At 29.3% G+C, this 17,943-nt stretch overlaps 1 protein-coding gene and 2 long non-coding RNA genes across 3 annotated transcripts in view; 2 read left to right on the top strand and 1 right to left on the bottom strand.

The window, feature by feature from the left end:
- The first annotated feature begins 1,235 nt into the window (after positions 1 to 1,235).
- On the top strand, positions 1,236 to 2,253 carry LOC105851768 (uncharacterized). The gene is made up of 2 exons (XR_012162503.1): positions 1,236 to 1,324; positions 1,954 to 2,253. It is a non-coding gene; the product is annotated as an uncharacterized lncRNA (long non-coding RNA).
- A 3,557-nt stretch (positions 2,254 to 5,810) lies between these two features.
- Positions 5,811 to 7,852, top strand: LOC113785672 (uncharacterized). Its single transcript, XR_003471763.2, has 3 exons — positions 5,811 to 5,949; positions 6,036 to 6,141; positions 7,629 to 7,852. It is a non-coding gene; the product is annotated as an uncharacterized lncRNA (long non-coding RNA).
- A 3,136-nt stretch (positions 7,853 to 10,988) lies between these two features.
- The window catches only part of LOC101512381 (uncharacterized), a gene marked incomplete at its 5' end in the record, with an annotated part of 7,999 nt that continues 1,044 nt past the window's right edge, over positions 10,989 to 17,943 (bottom strand). The window contains 2 exons of the mRNA XM_004492159.4: positions 10,989 to 11,541; positions 16,027 to 16,288. Coding sequence (XP_004492216.1) covers positions 11,362 to 11,541; positions 16,027 to 16,288 — 442 coding nt within the window. The remainder of the gene's footprint in view (positions 11,542 to 16,026; positions 16,289 to 17,943) is intronic.

Below are 17,943 nucleotides of genomic sequence, written 5' to 3'. Positions count from 1 at the left end.
GCAGAAAAAGCTAAGATGCATCAATATGAAATAGAGGAAGAAATACATGAGAGAGAGAGAGGGAGAGAAAAGAGTGACAAAGAGAGAGAGGAGAGAGACATGAGATAGTAGAAAATGGTAATAATATTTTAGTAGAAAATTTAAAAAGATATTTTGGTATTCTTGATTTCTTGTATCTTGGACAAAAAATTGTACCGTCGTTTTTTGAGAGCCCATAATTTCTGGTTTTGTTCAATCTCTAGCTCCCTATTCTAACCAATCCCATGACCAATTTCTAAGCAAAATAGGGTAAAAGTCTAGTTCTATTGTTTTTTAGAAAATCAAATGCACCATATTACATCAATGAAAAAAATGGTTGATTGGTTGTGAATTCCTTAAATGTTCCATAGTTTGTTAATTTTTACAATTTATGTAGATAACTTTTTAAGAATAACGAAAATAACATAAGTAAATTTGAAAAGCAGATAAACAGCAAGTAAAATAGGTTTATTTGGAGTGATGTTAGTTTATTATGATTTGTACAATTGGTATTTATAGAGTATAAATAAGATTTTAATATGTAGTTCCTACAATCCATTAATTTGGCCAATTATAATTAAGTGATCATTTCAAATTAATCGACTAATTCAAGTATGTTTTCCTCGAACTTGTGACGATCTATGAATACGCCTTTCCATTCCTTTATTTCTATATTGAAGCAGTTTTTTTCTTTCTCTCACTAATGTTGGACTCATATGAAATTAGGCACGGTGCGTTAAGGTTGTAGTTCAAATTAACTTGGTCATTCTAAATATAATATCTAACGGCTCTATACAGTTGATTCTTTTGCAATAAAATGGATAAGTGTCCTCAATAACGGTCGAAAAAGATTTTATTATTTTGAATTCAATTAATCTACATTAGAATAAATTTTAACTCGGTTGTAGATCGTATTTGACTTAAGAGACATTTAATAAAAAAATTAATATACATATGTTTTTTTTAGTTGAATATATATATTCTAATAGCTATTTAATTGAAGTATAATGTTGGTTTTGAACCTCATTCTAATATGAAATAATAGATAAGAAATAAAAAATTAATGATATATTGTAACGTCAAGTAATCAATTACACGAGTTAAAGGGACAAACATGATCCTTCGTTGTACTAAAAACTATTCAATTGAAATAAGCATAGCGTGAGGTTTTTCACAATATAAAGTGATCAAACAATTTTGTATTTGTTGCATGCAAAGGTAGAGTAAAAAATGGCTGAAACTCTCAAGATTTTTTATACTATGATCCTTTTTGTGTTCTTATGTCTTGCTCTAGTCGATGGTGGTGGTAAGTTCATTCTCATATTTTCATATTCTACAAAGCTCTTAATCTATTTTCAATAATATTTTTTTATCCTTATTTTATATATTACAGCTATAACATGTACATCACACATCGAATGTCTAACTTTGAATTGTCCCTTTAATGGTCGTGGATTTTGCATACTTGGTAAATGTGAGTGTGTATAGTACAAGTAAAGGTAAAAAAAACATTTACATGTTATGTGACAGCCTTTAATTATTTTTATTTGCTCGTCATCATTAATGTTGTTTCTCTTGTATTTAATTTCTTTATTATGTTTAAGGCTTCAACTTTCAATTTTTTAATAAATTTACAAGTGTATTAAATTTTATTTTGAACATCTTGTTAGCTTTGTTCGCTTGTGAGTCATACAATCTAGACAGGTGTTGCACTTTATATATGGCAAAGAGCATAACTTCTCAATCCATATTTTCCTAAGTTATTTTTCACCCCACGTGAATTTCAAGTAGTGCATGCTTTAGCATTGAAAGTTTATCCATATATATATGATTCACGAACGTGTGTTAATCTATGTATGATTTTATTCATTTTATATGGATGAAAGATAAACTCACATCTTCCTTATGTCTCTCCTATAATATATTTGTATGTAGGTTAAATTCAACATGATCACGACAAGCAATCGTTGGAGCTTTTCTTGTGGAACTGAAGTACTAGAGTCTAGTACTTCACTTCATTTTAAGAGTTTTTTTTTTTTTTTTACTATTGTTTATTTTCTTTTCTGATATGGGTAGAGATCTTTGATATTCAATAGTATCTTTTGAATCAGCTACTCTATTTAATAATTGTTTGTATTGTTTAAGATTTAGTGTTTACACTTGTTTTACATTTTAGTTTTTAAAGTTATGAGTTATAAAATTATTGTTATTATCTATAATATTATGTTTTTGAAATGTGCAAACTTAGTATTTGTTTACGTTTTAATTTTTAATTACTATCTCCATTCCTAATTATAAATTTTCATTTTCTTTTTTACAAATATTAAGAATACTATATCCATCCTTATTTATAAGTTTTCATTTTCTTTTCTATGAATATTAAGAAAAGTAGGTATTGAATATAAGGTTTCAATTTTTTATGTTGATGTTTCTAAAATACCTTTTATACATGAATATTTTCAATTTGACTTTTTATTTTCCAACATAAATTAGTAGTATTAATAAGGGATGTGTTTGAAAAAAAATAAAATAAATACACCTACTAATTAGAAATTTTACATGTAATAAAATAAAAATAAAATAAATAAACCTATTACTTAGTATGTTGACAAATGCAAAATGCATAAATTACAAACATTTATATTTCATCTAAAATTTGTAACATTTTTTCTTGGTGACACACTGATGTTGTCTTTAAAAAATTATGGGTATGTTACCAAGACCAATTAATATTACTCATCTAAACTCTCTATTAACTATATCAAACTTAAATTTTAAAACAAAATGAATGGAATGTATGTGATTGATTTTCATTTGACTTGAATAACTTACCAACAATTTACTAGAAACAACCTTGAATTTTCCTTTATTATTTAAAACACGCACTTGATTTAATAATATCCAGAACAATCCACTAAAAATGTGAAACGCAAAGAACAAAATTTAACATTCTCAGTGTATCTTTAGCTCTATAAAACCACTAAGCATTATTAATCTGCATTCGTATCCTGAACCTACAAATAAAATTAAAGCAAAGGATAGCAAACAAAGATAGAACGTTATTAATTTAAATTCATAATTTTCAAGATAATTTTCACATAAACAGGCAAGAATTAGTCAATTAGTTAGGTGAAATTCCACAAGGTAAATATAAACACACATGCATGAACAATTGTATAGTCGACATGCTTTCAATATTGCAGCACAGAGATGCACAAAACTTCAATTACCAAGCAAAAATAAACCAACAAATTAAGTGATGAAAACAAATTAAAAGCACCCCAATTGTATAGTCGAGATCCATTAGCTTAAAAATAATTTTTCCCCTCCTATGCACTCTTTTTCATTTTTTAATACTTTTTCTCCTGAATGTTTCAATCAATCTTTGGTATGTATAGTTCATAGTTGATTGATGTTCTTCAACACTTACTCGAAATTATGTCTTAACAACTGAAAAATGATATTATGCGCATTCCTCTCTAGAGGTCTTCACTGCCCCTCCTTTTAGTGCAACAATTATCGTTAGTGATTACAACAAATGACTTTTCTTATTAGATATTTGGTTTCTTATTTGTTTATTTGATGTCTTTTATTATTAGTGATTTGACCCATCCCAGGAAGTCAACAATAGGTTACACAATCTCATATTTTCCATTGATACTTGGGTGAGAATTGAGAAGTCATGAATGATGTAATGTTGTGTAAACGAAAAAACTTTGTATCTAAAGTGTACTCTCCGTCAAAGTTTAAGAAGGAATTGAAAGAATGATTCTTGAGATAATATAAGATATGATGTATGTTTTTACCAACTACTCTGAATATACAAAGTTAGAAATGAAGAAGTATTAAAAGTTGATTAAAGTGAGAAGATAGTAAAATTATTTTTATGAGCAGCTCTCATAGTAAAATTATTTTCATAAACAAATTTTGTGTCTGGATTCTCAACATATGTATATAATGATGTAAAAGTTAAATTAAGAAATAAAATTTATGAGAAAAATTGTAGAAGCATATTAAAGTGTCACTTAGGAATATAAGTGATGTGACACATAATTGTGTGATGTGTCATTCAATAAAATTGAGAATTTGTTTTAATATGTTATAATAGATAGATTTGTGCATTGACTTTTATCCTATGATTCTTTTTAATTTATGCATAAATACATGGTCCATTCATTGATACATTATTTCTACAGCGATTTAGCCATTGTTGAATACTATAATTGCTCCTTTGTAATCCCTACACATATGAATGGATAAAAAATGGAAGGTTGGTAACACTAAGTGACTTTTGATTACCACAAAGTTTTATGTGCCTTCCTTACTATGATGAGTTAAAATGAGTTAAAGAAACAAAGATGGGAAATATGAAAGTTCATTGTTACTTTAGCTAATGGTTGTTTATTGCTATTACTTAATCTAAAAGGAGGGAAATATTGAAGGTTGAAAAAGATATACAAGAGAGGGATATATAAAGATAAAAGAGAGACGTGTGTGTGGAAAGAGCTAAGATGCATCAATATAAAATAGAGGAAGAGATACATGAGAGAGAGATATGAGGGAGAGAGACACATGAGTGCAAAAAGAGATAAGATGAAGAGATAAGAGAGAGAGAGACATGAAACAATAAAAAGAGAGACATTAGACAACATAAAGAAGGAGAGAGAGAGAGAAGAGTGACAAAGAGATAGATGAGAAAGACATGAGATAGTAGGAAATGGTAATAATATTTTAGTAGAAAATTTAAAAAGATATTTTGGTATTTTTGATTTCTTGTATCTTGGATAAAAAATTGTACCGTCGTTTTTTGTGGGACCATAATTTCTGCTTTTGTTCAATTTCTTGCTCCCTATTCTAACCAATCCTATGACCAATTTCTAAACAAAATAGGGTACAATAAATTTGGTTGTCTAGTTCTATTGTTTTTTAGAAAATCAAATGCACCATATGCAATTACATCAATGAAAAAAATGGTTGATTGGTTGTGAATTCCTCAAATGTTCCATAGTGTGTTAATTTTGACAATTTATGTAGATAAATATTTAAGAATAATGAAAATAACATAAGTAAATTTGAAGACTAGATAAAGTGCAAGTAAAATAGATTTATTTGGAGTGATGTAAGTTTATTATGATTTGTACAATTGGTATTTATAAAGTATAAATAAGATTTTAAAATGTAGTTCCTACAATCCATTACTTTGGCCGATTATAATTAAGTTCTCATTTCAAATTAATCGACTAATTCAAGTACGTTTTTCTCGAACTTGTGACGATCTATGAATATGCCTTTTCATGCCCATATTTCTATAATGAAGCGGTTTTTTTCTTTCTCTCACTAATGTTGGACTCATAAGAAATTAGGCACGGTGCGTTAAGGTTGTAGTTTAAATTAACTTGGTCAATCTAAATATAATATCTAACGACCCTATACACTTGATTCATTTGCAATAAAATGGATAAGTGTCCTCAATAACGGTCGAAAAAGATTTTATTATTTTGAATTCAAATAATCTACATTAGAATCAATTTTAACTCGGTTGTAGATCATATTTGACTTAAGAGACATTTATTAAAAAAATTAATATAGAAATGTTTTTTTTAGTTGAATATATATTCTAATAGCTATTTAGCATAATGTTGGTTTTGAACCTCATTCTAATATGAAAGAATAGATAAGAAATAAAAAATTAAAGATATATTGTAACTTCAAGTAATCAATTACACCAGCTAAAGGGACAAACATGATCCTTGGTTGTACTAAAAACTATTCAATTGAAATAAGCACAGCGTGGGATTTTTCCCATGGTAAGTGATCAAACAATTTTGTATTTGTTGCATGCAAAGGTAGAGTAAAAAATGGCTAAAACTCTGGTTTTTTATACTATGATCCTTTTTGTGTTCTTATGTCTTGCTCTAGTCGATGTTGGTGGTAAGTCCATTCTCTATTTACATATTCTACAAAACTCTTAATATATTTTCAATAATATTTTTTTATTCTTATTTTATATATTACAGCTATAACATATACGTCAGACAACGATTGTCTAACTTACGAGTGTCCCCTTAATCGTCGTGGATTTTGCATAGATGGTAGTTGTAAGTGCTTATAGTACAAGTAAAGGTAAAAAAACAATTATATGTTACGTGACAACCTTTAATTATTTTTATTTGCTCGTCATCATTAATATTGTTTCTCTTGTATTTAATTTCTTTATTATGTTTAAGGCTTCAACTTTCAACTTTTTAATAAATTAACAAGTGTATTAAATTTTATTTTAAACGTGTTGTTAGTTTTGTTCGCTTGTGAGTTATATATGTGTGTGTGTGTTTAAGGATATATATATACACATAATTTTGTGAAAAGAATTATCGTGAAAGGTGAAAATCATTCCCTGAAAGTAAATACACATGTATGGATGTTTCCACCTTTGATAATGCATTTTGTCTCAAATGGTTGCATCCATTCTCGCCTCTAATTGCTCGTTATTAAAATTGTTAAGTGTTTTTCCTCTGGTGGTTCTCTCCATGTTGTCTTTGGTGGTTGTTGTTGCAAAAATTCTAAGTATTTCTCCTTCTGATGATTCTCTCCATATTGCCTCTGGTGGTTATCATTACAAAAATACTAAGTATTTTTGCCTCTTGTGGCTCTCTACATGTTACTCTATTGGTTGTCGTTACAAAAATACTAAGTGTTTCTATCTCTAGTGGTTTTCTTCATGTTACCTCTGGTGATTGTAGTTATTAAAACTCTAAATGTTTTTGTCTCTGGTAAAATACCTCAATCTTTGTTCAGTTGACGTTGCTCCTTCTTTTCTTCTTCTGAAGTTTCTCCTTCATTTCTTCTTTTGAAGTTTCTCCTTCTCTTTTTCCTCTGAATTTTCTCCTTCTCTTCTTCCTCTAAAGTTATGGGATATCTCAATATGTGCAAAAATTTCAAAATAACTTATATTACATTTGTCTGGTAATTATAAGAATCATTGGGGAAAAAATTGTAGCTATGTAAAAACATTCTTTCAATTTAGTAGGTGCATTTATTTATTTTTCTCAAACATACCCCTAATTAATACTACTAACGTTTCTTGTAATATGAAAACTCAAGTTTAACCCATTCAAATACAAATGTTATTTTAGAAATATTAACACATACAATGAACATATTAACTAGCATACTAACATTTATTTATAAACGTACAAAAACCAATAATTGCTTATAATTATAATAAGGGATGAACGTAGTAATTTTTTATGGAGGTAGTAGATTTTATATTTAAAAATTTTATAATTGAACAATAGTTAATTTAATACTACTATTTGAAGGTGTTGAAAAATATAAGAAGAGGAGTTTGAATTGTGTTTTGACATTTATTAAAAATACTTCGATTGCTTAGCCAAAATATGTTCTTAAATAAAATGTTTAGTAAGAAAAAATAGAGAGAGAGAGAGAGAGAGAGAGAGAGAGAGATTTTGCCTCAGTATAGTCGAGGACTTAATCCAATATACCAACAATAGCATCATGTATTGTTTACTCTGCCTCTACAAGCTTTGAGTATTCTTCTCTAGCCTCTCATGGCTTTTTATTGTTTGAACCTTTTTTCAACTTTCTTGCAGATTGCCATTGAAGTTCATAAGTATTATTATATCTCTTCAGGTGCCTCTTATGGACGAAGGGATTGTTGCCCCTATTGGCTTATTTACATCAGTTGCAGTTTGTTTTTTTAAATGGCCCAAAATTTGTTTCTAGGGTTCTAAATCTCATTGAGAAGATGTTTCATATCAAATCCTATATCATTTTAAGTGTATCGAACATTGTGACTGATTTATATTAATTATTGTATCTCTACTATAGGGATTTTTCATTCATTCTTTTGATTTGTTTTAGGCTCTTTCTCATAATTTCTTCTTAACACATTGCTTTTTTAATTTCTCTTTTTGTTTTCAATTGATATATCAGTTTCTATTTATATTTTTAGAAGAAGTATCCATTGAGAATTCTATCGTTGGAGATATTTAATCAGCTTTTAAGACAAATCAACCTTTAAGACATATACATATATATCCTTCGTAATTGATTACACGTATCTTAAATTAAGAAGACATATCTTAGAGTATGTCAATGTAAGAGGATATCATGCACTTCTTCAATTAAAGAGTAAACCCATTATAATGAGTCAGATGATGTTGAAGCGGGTACTTCTTATCAAACGTTAGTTATCAGAGGTGGAAGAACAAATGATTGTCACATTTTTTCAGAGGCAGACTTATCAATTGTTGGTCACACTTACCAGAGAAAGACTTGGGTTTTCTTCTTTTGATCTTTGAATTAGAGGCTTAAGATAGTTTTCATTTAGAGGCAGATAGTCATTGTAGCGCTCTTTACTTTTGTCTTCAATGGAACAAACATTGAGTTGTATTTCTTTTGTCTTTAGCATTTGTTGAAGATGATGATGATCTTTGATTCCTGTAACATGCATTTTAGTTTTAATATTTTGTTATTTTATTACTCTACTATGTTAAAGAAGATGATGATGATATTTAATATTTAAATGTATGTTTTAATTAAGACTTTGAGTTTTTATTACTATTTCTAAATGTTTGAGTTTGAGACATTGTTTAATATGCATGTTTATATTATCCATGTAGTTTGTCCAAAAAATAAAGGTAATCACGGTATCCTGCAATCCATTATCCCGATTCCTAGGATTGACCGCAACGCAACACACCGCTATCTGAGATTAACTACCTAGACTCCCACAATGTGACAAACCAAAGTTTGAATATCGATTAAAAGAAGTACGTAAAATTAACGTCTAACACGCCTCAATTAGTATTCCCTAATGGAGAAAACTATTAAACCAAAAAATAAAATAGATATAGAAGATAGTATAGGGTACTAATATCGTCATTCCTTAGTCAACCCAACAAATTGTGGTCAGTCCTGGAAAATAGAGGTGGAAATAGACCAGACTAGAGTTTGAAATGCCTGAGTCTGGCCTACGATAAATTTTTTAAACTTACGTCTGGCCTACGGCCTATCATATACTTTTTTTCTGTCTAGTCTGACCTTTTTAAAAGTTTGGTCTAGCTTGAAAACCTATTTAAAAGCGTTATTCACATTAAAACATTTAAATTTATATTTTATATTTTTTTATATAGGCTAAATTAAACCTTTATATACAAAGAAAACTAATAAAATTATAATCAAATATAATAATTTCAAGAAAACAAAAAAAATGAATCATTAATTAATCCATATACACATATCAAGCTACATGATGCCTACGGCCTATCATATACTTTTTTTTCAGCCTGGTCTGACCTTTTCAAAAGTTTGGTCTAGCCTGAAAACCTATTTAAAAGCGTTATTCACATTAAAACATTTAAATTTATATTTTATATTTTTTTATATAGGCTAAACTAGACATTTATATACAAAGAAAACTAATAAAATTATAATCAAATATAATAATTTCAAGAAAACAAAAAAAAAATGAATAATTAATTAATCCATATACATATGTCAAGCTACATGATGCTCTATCCATACCAATATACATGATGTTCTACCATTGTCACATGATACTCTCCACATACAAATACCAATGTGTATATATATTAAACAAAAAGTGATTTTTCTAACAAAATAATTTTTAAAAAATATGAAACAAACACTCTTTAAACCCTAAAAAATAAATTTGTTGTTTCAAATAATAGATTTTTTTCTTAAACAAACACTTATTATTATCTCTCAAACAAATCCTCTCAAACAAACTCAGACATATTCAATAATAATATAATTAATAAAACACTTCTAAAGGAACTTCACCTATTTAATGTATTTTTTTACTATTTTTTTACAAATTCACATATACTGATTTGAATTAAAATTTATTTTTATTTATAAAACCTAAAATTAGAACAACTTCAATGGAATTGCTAGAAAATTTTTAAAAGATTTTACAAAAATTAACTTTACTTTTGAATACAAAGATAAAAAGAAAAAAAAAAGATTTTGAAGTAGTAAATATTAAAATCTTACATAATATAATAATTACATAATAATATGAACGATTCAACTTGAAAAGAACGGGTGAAGAAAAGAAGATTTGAATTAAAATTTATTTTTATTTATAAAACCTAAAATTAGAACAACTTCAATGGAATTGCTAGAAAATTTTTAAAAGATTTTACAAAAATTAACTTTACTTTTGAATACAAAGATAAAAAGAAAAAAAAAAGATTTTGAAGTAGTAAATATTAAAATCTTACATAATATAATAATTACATAATAATATGAACGATTCAACTTGAAAAGAACGGATTAAGAAAAGAACGGGGAGAATACGGAACGGCCACTGAATATAGAACATCTAGTGAGTGATAACATAATTGATAGAATTTAAAATAAAAAATATTATTAATAAATAATAATAAAAAATAACATTAATAAATAATAAAATATATATAAGCCGGTCTGTCATACCTAATAGGTTTTTTATAAGCCTTAACCTAACTTATTTAATTAAATAGACTTTAAAAATCATTTGAGCCTGCCTTTTTATTAAACAGGTCGGACAGACCATAAGTAGGTCAGGTCAGACCATAAGTAGGTCAGGTCATAGGCTCTAACGTTCAGCGTAGCCTATTTCCATCCCTATTGGAAAACAAAGACAAATCGCCTATCCAACTTGAAAATGATTAAAATCATTACACTAAAGAGTTTTGTGTTATGTGCTACTAACAATAAAAAGAGGCATGAAATTGTTACCTACTTTATAGCAAACCCCATAAAGATACCAACAATAAAAAACATCATTCAAACTTCCAAATCAGGTAGAAAGATGTTCATAAAAAATCTTTATCCCTCCAACTCATTACCATCTGCGCCTAACTAATAGAAACACCTTTTGCCAATTAAATAAATTTACATCAGACCATTCCATAATCAATTACAGCAAAAATTACATGAAGTTGAGAAAAAATAGCATTTATTTTATATATATGTTTCTCCTCTCGTTATTTTTTACAAAACCATAATACAACAGTAGCTGGTAGGTTTAACCTGCACACCAGCATTTACATTACATCTAAATATAATTTTACAAAAATGTAGTAAAGGGGGCAAAATTGAAAAACTTATCTATAAATATGCTATCATCCATTCCTCTCTCTATACAAGAACCGTGGCAGATAGAAAACATATCTGCTTTCTCTCAGAAAGCATAGTGCCAAAGAGAAGGTTGCGACGGGAAAGAAGGTGTATGAGCTAATGTTGCCACCATCCTCTTCAACAATCTCAAACTTTTCTACTATATCTACTAATATAAAAAAGAAGTTGATAATCTTACATAACAGGTATTGGGAAACTTTCATTGTTGACGTGATGATGCATTTGCTTTTGTACCGCTTTGACAGCAGCTACTCTAGCTGCATTGGCTGCTCTATTAGCAGCTGCTACTGCTCTGTTTACCCTTTCATCTACCTTCGACAAATCATAAGCTTTCTCTCCCGCTCGTCTTGCTTCCTATTCGTTTCACAAATAAATATGATTATTAATGAAAAATGAAATGGAGTAATAAGTTGACTTGGTGGTTAGGGTGACAAAGTTAAGGAGTCGAGTAATAAAGAATGAGAAAGTTCAATCTCCACCCCCAGCAAAATATTATTACCAACTACACTAACATTTCTCTTTTAAAAATATAATAACGAAAAAATGAAAAATCATAATGCAGTAAATTATTTAAGTTTGGTTTCACAATAGGGAGAAGTGATTCCAAACAAATAAAATTGGTTTTGACATGTTTGGGGATGTTGATTGGAATTGATTTTGCCACTAGATTTTATTCTAATTTAAAGCTAGGATTTGAAGCATTTGGCTCAAACGCGAATTTTAGACTCAAATTAATTGTGCAACTCACTTTTACGTGAATGAATTCAAACATAAACCACTTTACATTCAACTCACTTGTAACTAAAATCAATTTTACAAAATTAATTTTTTTCACTGGAGAATCAGACACATACTAACTTTGCAGTTTGTTTGGTTTCTATCCTCTAACAAAAATGCTAATGTTTATGCATACATGACAACATGTCAAAAATTCTGCCTGTACTCTCAGCTTTGATATAATCCTGTTTTCTTCAAGTAACTTGTAAGTTTAAGACTGAAATTACAACAAAAATATTCAGATATATATATATATATGATTATTAATGAAAAATGAAAGGGAGTTATAAGGTTGATTAGATGATTGAGGCAAGAGAGCTAAGGAATGAAGAGTTTCATCCCCGCCCCTAACAAAATACTAATATTTGTCATTTTAAAAGATATTAATAATGAAAAATGAAAGATCATAATGCAATAAATTACTTCTTTTCCAATGAGTGACACATGTGTAAAAACTGGTTCCAAAATGACTATCATTTTCAATTTTCAATGTAAAATTTATTGTCATTTTCCAATTGTATCCCGTATATAAAATACTTCAAAAATTCTGATGTTATGTGCATCATTTTTTGAAAAACATAATAAAGTTATGAGTTGTTAGTATCAACGTGAACTTTACAATATGCATAATAGTCTTGCTTCTATGGTAAATATATTTAGGAAATTGATTATCACAGCTGTTCTTATCTGTGCGATGCTTTTATTAACAAGTGCTTTTAGTGGAACAAAAAGAACAATCAAAACTTACTGAAAAGTAAATTTAAATAACGAAAAAGAAAACATAAATAATAAGGGTAATTTGGTAAAATTACTATTCTCTTTCTTTCATTTATTTATAATTATAATCTTACTTTGATTTGTGTGAATAAGCAAGTGACATTCATAGTGGGACAGATGAAGTATCAACTGTCTGTAGTTTGATAGGTTTCTCTCCTCCTCTTATAAGACTGATAATATTTATTGATACAAGACAAGATGTCCAAAATTTTGCCTGTACCCTCACCTTTGATATAATCCTGTTTTCTTCCAGTTACTTGAAAGCTTAAGACTCAAATAACAACAATAAAAACATAAGCTATTGACAACAAAATACTTACTAAACTCAACCATCATCAATTTCTCCCTCCTCAAACTTAAATAAAAAGGCTACCTATAACGGTGAAGTAGTTCTACTAATAATAAAAAAAATTAAAACAAACAAGAAATAGCCAAAATCTGAATTTCCAATAACTTAAACTGTCAAAGCACATAAATGGCATAAGTCATAAAATAATTAAGAATACCACCTAAAGAAAGATAGAGAAAAAATTGGTATAACATTCACCAGCAATGACAGATTCATTCAGAGTCCACACTGGTATATCGAGGACACTTTAGGCTAAGAGGAGAAAATATTCAAACATTATGCATAAAACACAACGAACGTACCTGCACTGCATTGAGTACTTTGGAATGATTGACACCAACAGGAGAAACTGGGTAAGTGGTGTTCTGCGTGCTTGGAATGTCAAGGACTCCATTTTGCCAGTGACCGGATTGGGTTTCGCCATTTCTAAATGTATACATTCCAAGTCCTTGCCTTCTTCCCTCATGCCAGGCTCCTTCATATCGATGACCATTTGCAAAACGATATACTCCAAATCCATGCATCTTATCCGCAAAGTACTCCCCCGAGTATGTGTCTCCGTTTCTAATTAAGCAGAAGATTTTAGTTACAGCAAAAAAAGTTAAACATCAACTTTTCAAAGTGAGCAAAGAGAAAGATGGCAAGGTGAAAGTTGTGTTTTATGACACAAGTTTTTCAACAAAATTCAACAACTTAGATGATTGACACAATTCAAATATGTGATTAATTACGTTCCATATATGGTTAATGACTATGACAAGATGTCGCAACTCATTAATCACCACTAAACACAATTAACCATCATTTTAAACGTCATTAACCACGATTTCGGAAGGATTTCAACAGAAGCTAGAAGCTAATCCAAACCAGCCTAAATATACCAAAAAGGATTTTAATAGACAAATGAAAGTAGACAACATCTCAATCATTCCAAAAGAGAGAACAGATCATCAATGCTTTTATATGACATAGTCACTAAACAATCCAAGATGGACTAGGATAAGTATTCATCAAGATTCATGACAACAACTAAAAACAAAACAAGTACCGTCCTTCAGATTGTTTGACTTGTGCCTATTGATATAAAACAGCTGTCAAGTTTGAACCAAAGCAATTGCCTGACATCAAATACTATATTTTCACTTGAAGAAGAAGTACGAAAATGAGAATAAATCCTTAAGATCGTATACATATAGACTACACTTTTTATTCAAAAAAAATTTGGTACATCATTTTTCTCCATTTCCCTATTTATATTCCTCTCTTCATACTCTTAACCCTTAATAAGCACATCCAACCATAACTACTACAAACTATGCAAAAATTTATTTATCAAAACTATGCAAAAATCTACCATGTTGGAATGGCAGTAACAATCACAAAAAATAGTGGTTTGTTCTAATTCTTCTATCTTGTAGTGTTATATTACCACTATAGTCACTATTTAACAAACTTTGTAGTAAATAGCATCTTGCAAAACAATAGCAATTTGCTCAAATACCACTATTGTAGTGTCAGTGCTGCAATAGCCACTATTTGACAACACTTGAATAAATCCAATTTGTATAAAGCCTACAAATGTACACTAGAATCCAATATTGTCCTACAAATGGTGTGACATGTGCTTGACACCAAGTACCATTTTTCGCGTGAAGAAAACGTAACTTAAACAACAATAAATCCTCAAGATCATAGTAATTATCATATACATACACCCTACACTTTATTTATATTGAAAATTTTCCTACATCATTTCCTCCATTTCAGTGATTACATTCCTCTCAGAGTTTACTCACAATCCTTAATAAATAGATCCCACTATACCTACAAACTATGCAAAAACCTACCAACTACCAAGTAGGAGTTGAAAAAAAATCCAATTCCTTTTTAAAGCCTATAAATGTGCTAAAAAATGAACATCCTCAAAACAGCATTATCTATCACAAATTCAAAACATATTAAGCTCCACACAAGTACATAACATTTGTCAGCAATTGGAAACCATTAAACAACCAAGAACAAAAAAACAAACCTTAAAAAAGCAACAACAGAAATAATAGTTTGTTCAAAAATCCGCTAAGCTATAGTGCCCTAACACCACTTTAGCAGCTATTTGAAAAATTTGTTCTAAATAGTGTATCTCAAAACAATAGTGACTTATTCAAATTCCACTACACTATAGCAGTATAGCCCCACTATTTGACAAAACCCGTTCATATTTCCCTAAGTGGAACAAAAAGAACAATCAAAACTTACTGAAAAGTAAATTTAAATAACGAAAAAGAAAACATAAATAATAAGGGTAATTTGGTAAAATTACTATTCTCTTTCTTTCATTTATTTATAATTATAATCTTACTTTGATTTGTGTGAATAAGCAAGTGACATTCATAGTGGGACAGATGAAGTATCAACTGTCTGTAGTTTGATAGGTTTCTCTCCTCCTCTTATAAGACTGATAATATTTATTGATACAAGACAAGATGTCCAAAATTTTGCCTGTACCCTCACCTTTGATATAATCCTGTTTTCTTCCAGTTACTTGAAAGCTTAAGACTCAAATAACAACAATAAAAACATAAGCTATTGACAACAAAATACTTACTAAACTCAACCATCATCAATTTCTCCCTCCTCAAACTTAAATAAAAAGGCTACCTATAACGGTGAAGTAGTTCTACTAATAATAAAAAAAATTAAAACAAACAAGAAATAGCCAAAATCTGAATTTCCAATAACTTAAACTGTCAAAGCACATAAATGGCATAAGTCATAAAATAATTAAGAATACCACCTAAAGAAAGATAGAGAAAAAATTGGTATAACATTCACCAGCAATGACAGATTCATTCAGAGTCCACACTGGTATATCGAGGACACTTTAGGCTAAGAGGAGAAAATATTCAAACATTATGCATAAAACACAACGAACGTACCTGCACTGCATTGAGTACTTTGGAATGATTGACACCAACAGGAGAAACTGGGTAAGTGGTGTTCTGCGTGCTTGGAATGTCAAGGACTCCATTTTGCCAGTGACCGGATTGGGTTTCGCCATTTCTAAATGTATACATTCCAAGTCCTTGCCTTCTTCCCTCATGCCAGGCTCCTTCATATCGATGACCATTTGCAAAACGATATACTCCAAATCCATGCATCTTATCCGCAAAGTACTCCCCCGAGTATGTGTCTCCGTTTCTAATTAAGCAGAAGATTTTAGTTACAGCAAAAAAAGTTAAACATCAACTTTTCAAAGTGAGCAAAGAGAAAGATGGCAAGGTGAAAGTTGTGTTTTATGACACAAGTTTTTCAACAAAATTCAACAACTTAGATGATTGACACAATTCAAATATGTGATTAATTACGTTCCATATATGGTTAATGACTATGACAAGATGTCGCAACTCATTAATCACCACTAAACACAATTAACCATCATTTTAAACGTCATTAACCACGATTTCGGAAGGATTTCAACAGAAGCTAGAAGCTAATCCAAACCAGCCTAAATATACCAAAAAGGATTTTAATAGACAAATGAAAGTAGACAACATCTCAATCATTCCAAAAGAGAGAACAGATCATCAATGCTTTTATATGACATAGTCACTAAACAATCCAAGATGGACTAGGATAAGTATTCATCAAGATTCATGACAACAACTAAAAACAAAACAAGTACCGTCCTTCAGATTGTTTGACTTGTGCCTATTGATATAAAACAGCTGTCAAGTTTGAACCAAAGCAATTGCCTGACATCAAATACTATATTTTCACTTGAAGAAGAAGTACGAAAATGAGAATAAATCCTTAAGATCGTATACATATAGACTACACTTTTTATTCAAAAAAAATTTGGTACATCATTTTTCTCCATTTCCCTATTTATATTCCTCTCTTCATACTCTTAACCCTTAATAAGCACATCCAACCATAACTACTACAAACTATGCAAAAATTTATTTATCAAAACTATGCAAAAATCTACCATGTTGGAATGGCAGTAACAATCACAAAAAATAGTGGTTTGTTCTAATTCTTCTATCTTGTAGTGTTATATTACCACTATAGTCACTATTTAACAAACTTTGTAGTAAATAGCATCTTGCAAAACAATAGCAATTTGCTCAAATACCACTATTGTAGTGTCAGTGCTGCAATAGCCACTATTTGACAACACTTGAATAAATCCAATTTGTATAAAGCCTACAAATGTACACTAGAATCCAATATTGTCCTACAAATGGTGTGACATGTGCTTGACACCAAGTACCATTTTTCGCGTGAAGAAAACGTAACTTAAACAACAATAAATCCTCAAGATCATAGTAATTATCATATACATACACCCTACACTTTATTTATATTGAAAATTTTCCTACATCATTTCCTCCATTTCAGTGATTACATTCCTCTCAGAGTTTACTCACAATCCTTAATAAATAGATCCCACTATACCTACAAACTATGCAAAAACCTACCAACTACCAAGTAGGAGTTGAAAAAAAATCCAATTCCTTTTTAAAGCCTATAAATGTGCTAAAAAATGAACATCCTCAAAACAGCATTATCTATCACAAATTCAAAACATATTAAGCTCCACACAAGTACATAACATTTGTCAGCAATTGGAAACCATTAAACAACCAAGAACAAAAAAACAAACCTTAAAAAAGCAACAACAGAAATAATAGTTTGTTCAAAAATCCGCTAAGCTATAGTGCCCTAACACCACTTTAGCAGCTATTTGAAAAATTTGTTCTAAATAGTGTATCTCAAAACAATAGTGACTTATTCAAATTCCACTACACTATAGCAGTATAGCCCCACTATTTGACAAAACCCGTTCATAT

Source organism: Cicer arietinum, chromosome 3 (genome assembly GCF_000331145.2).
Source record: "Cicer arietinum cultivar CDC Frontier isolate Library 1 chromosome 3, Cicar.CDCFrontier_v2.0, whole genome shotgun sequence".
NCBI lineage: Eukaryota > Viridiplantae > Streptophyta > Magnoliopsida > Fabales > Fabaceae > Cicer > Cicer arietinum.
Note: the sequence above shows the minus strand (reverse complement) of the source record. Positions and strands in the feature narration are given on the sequence as shown.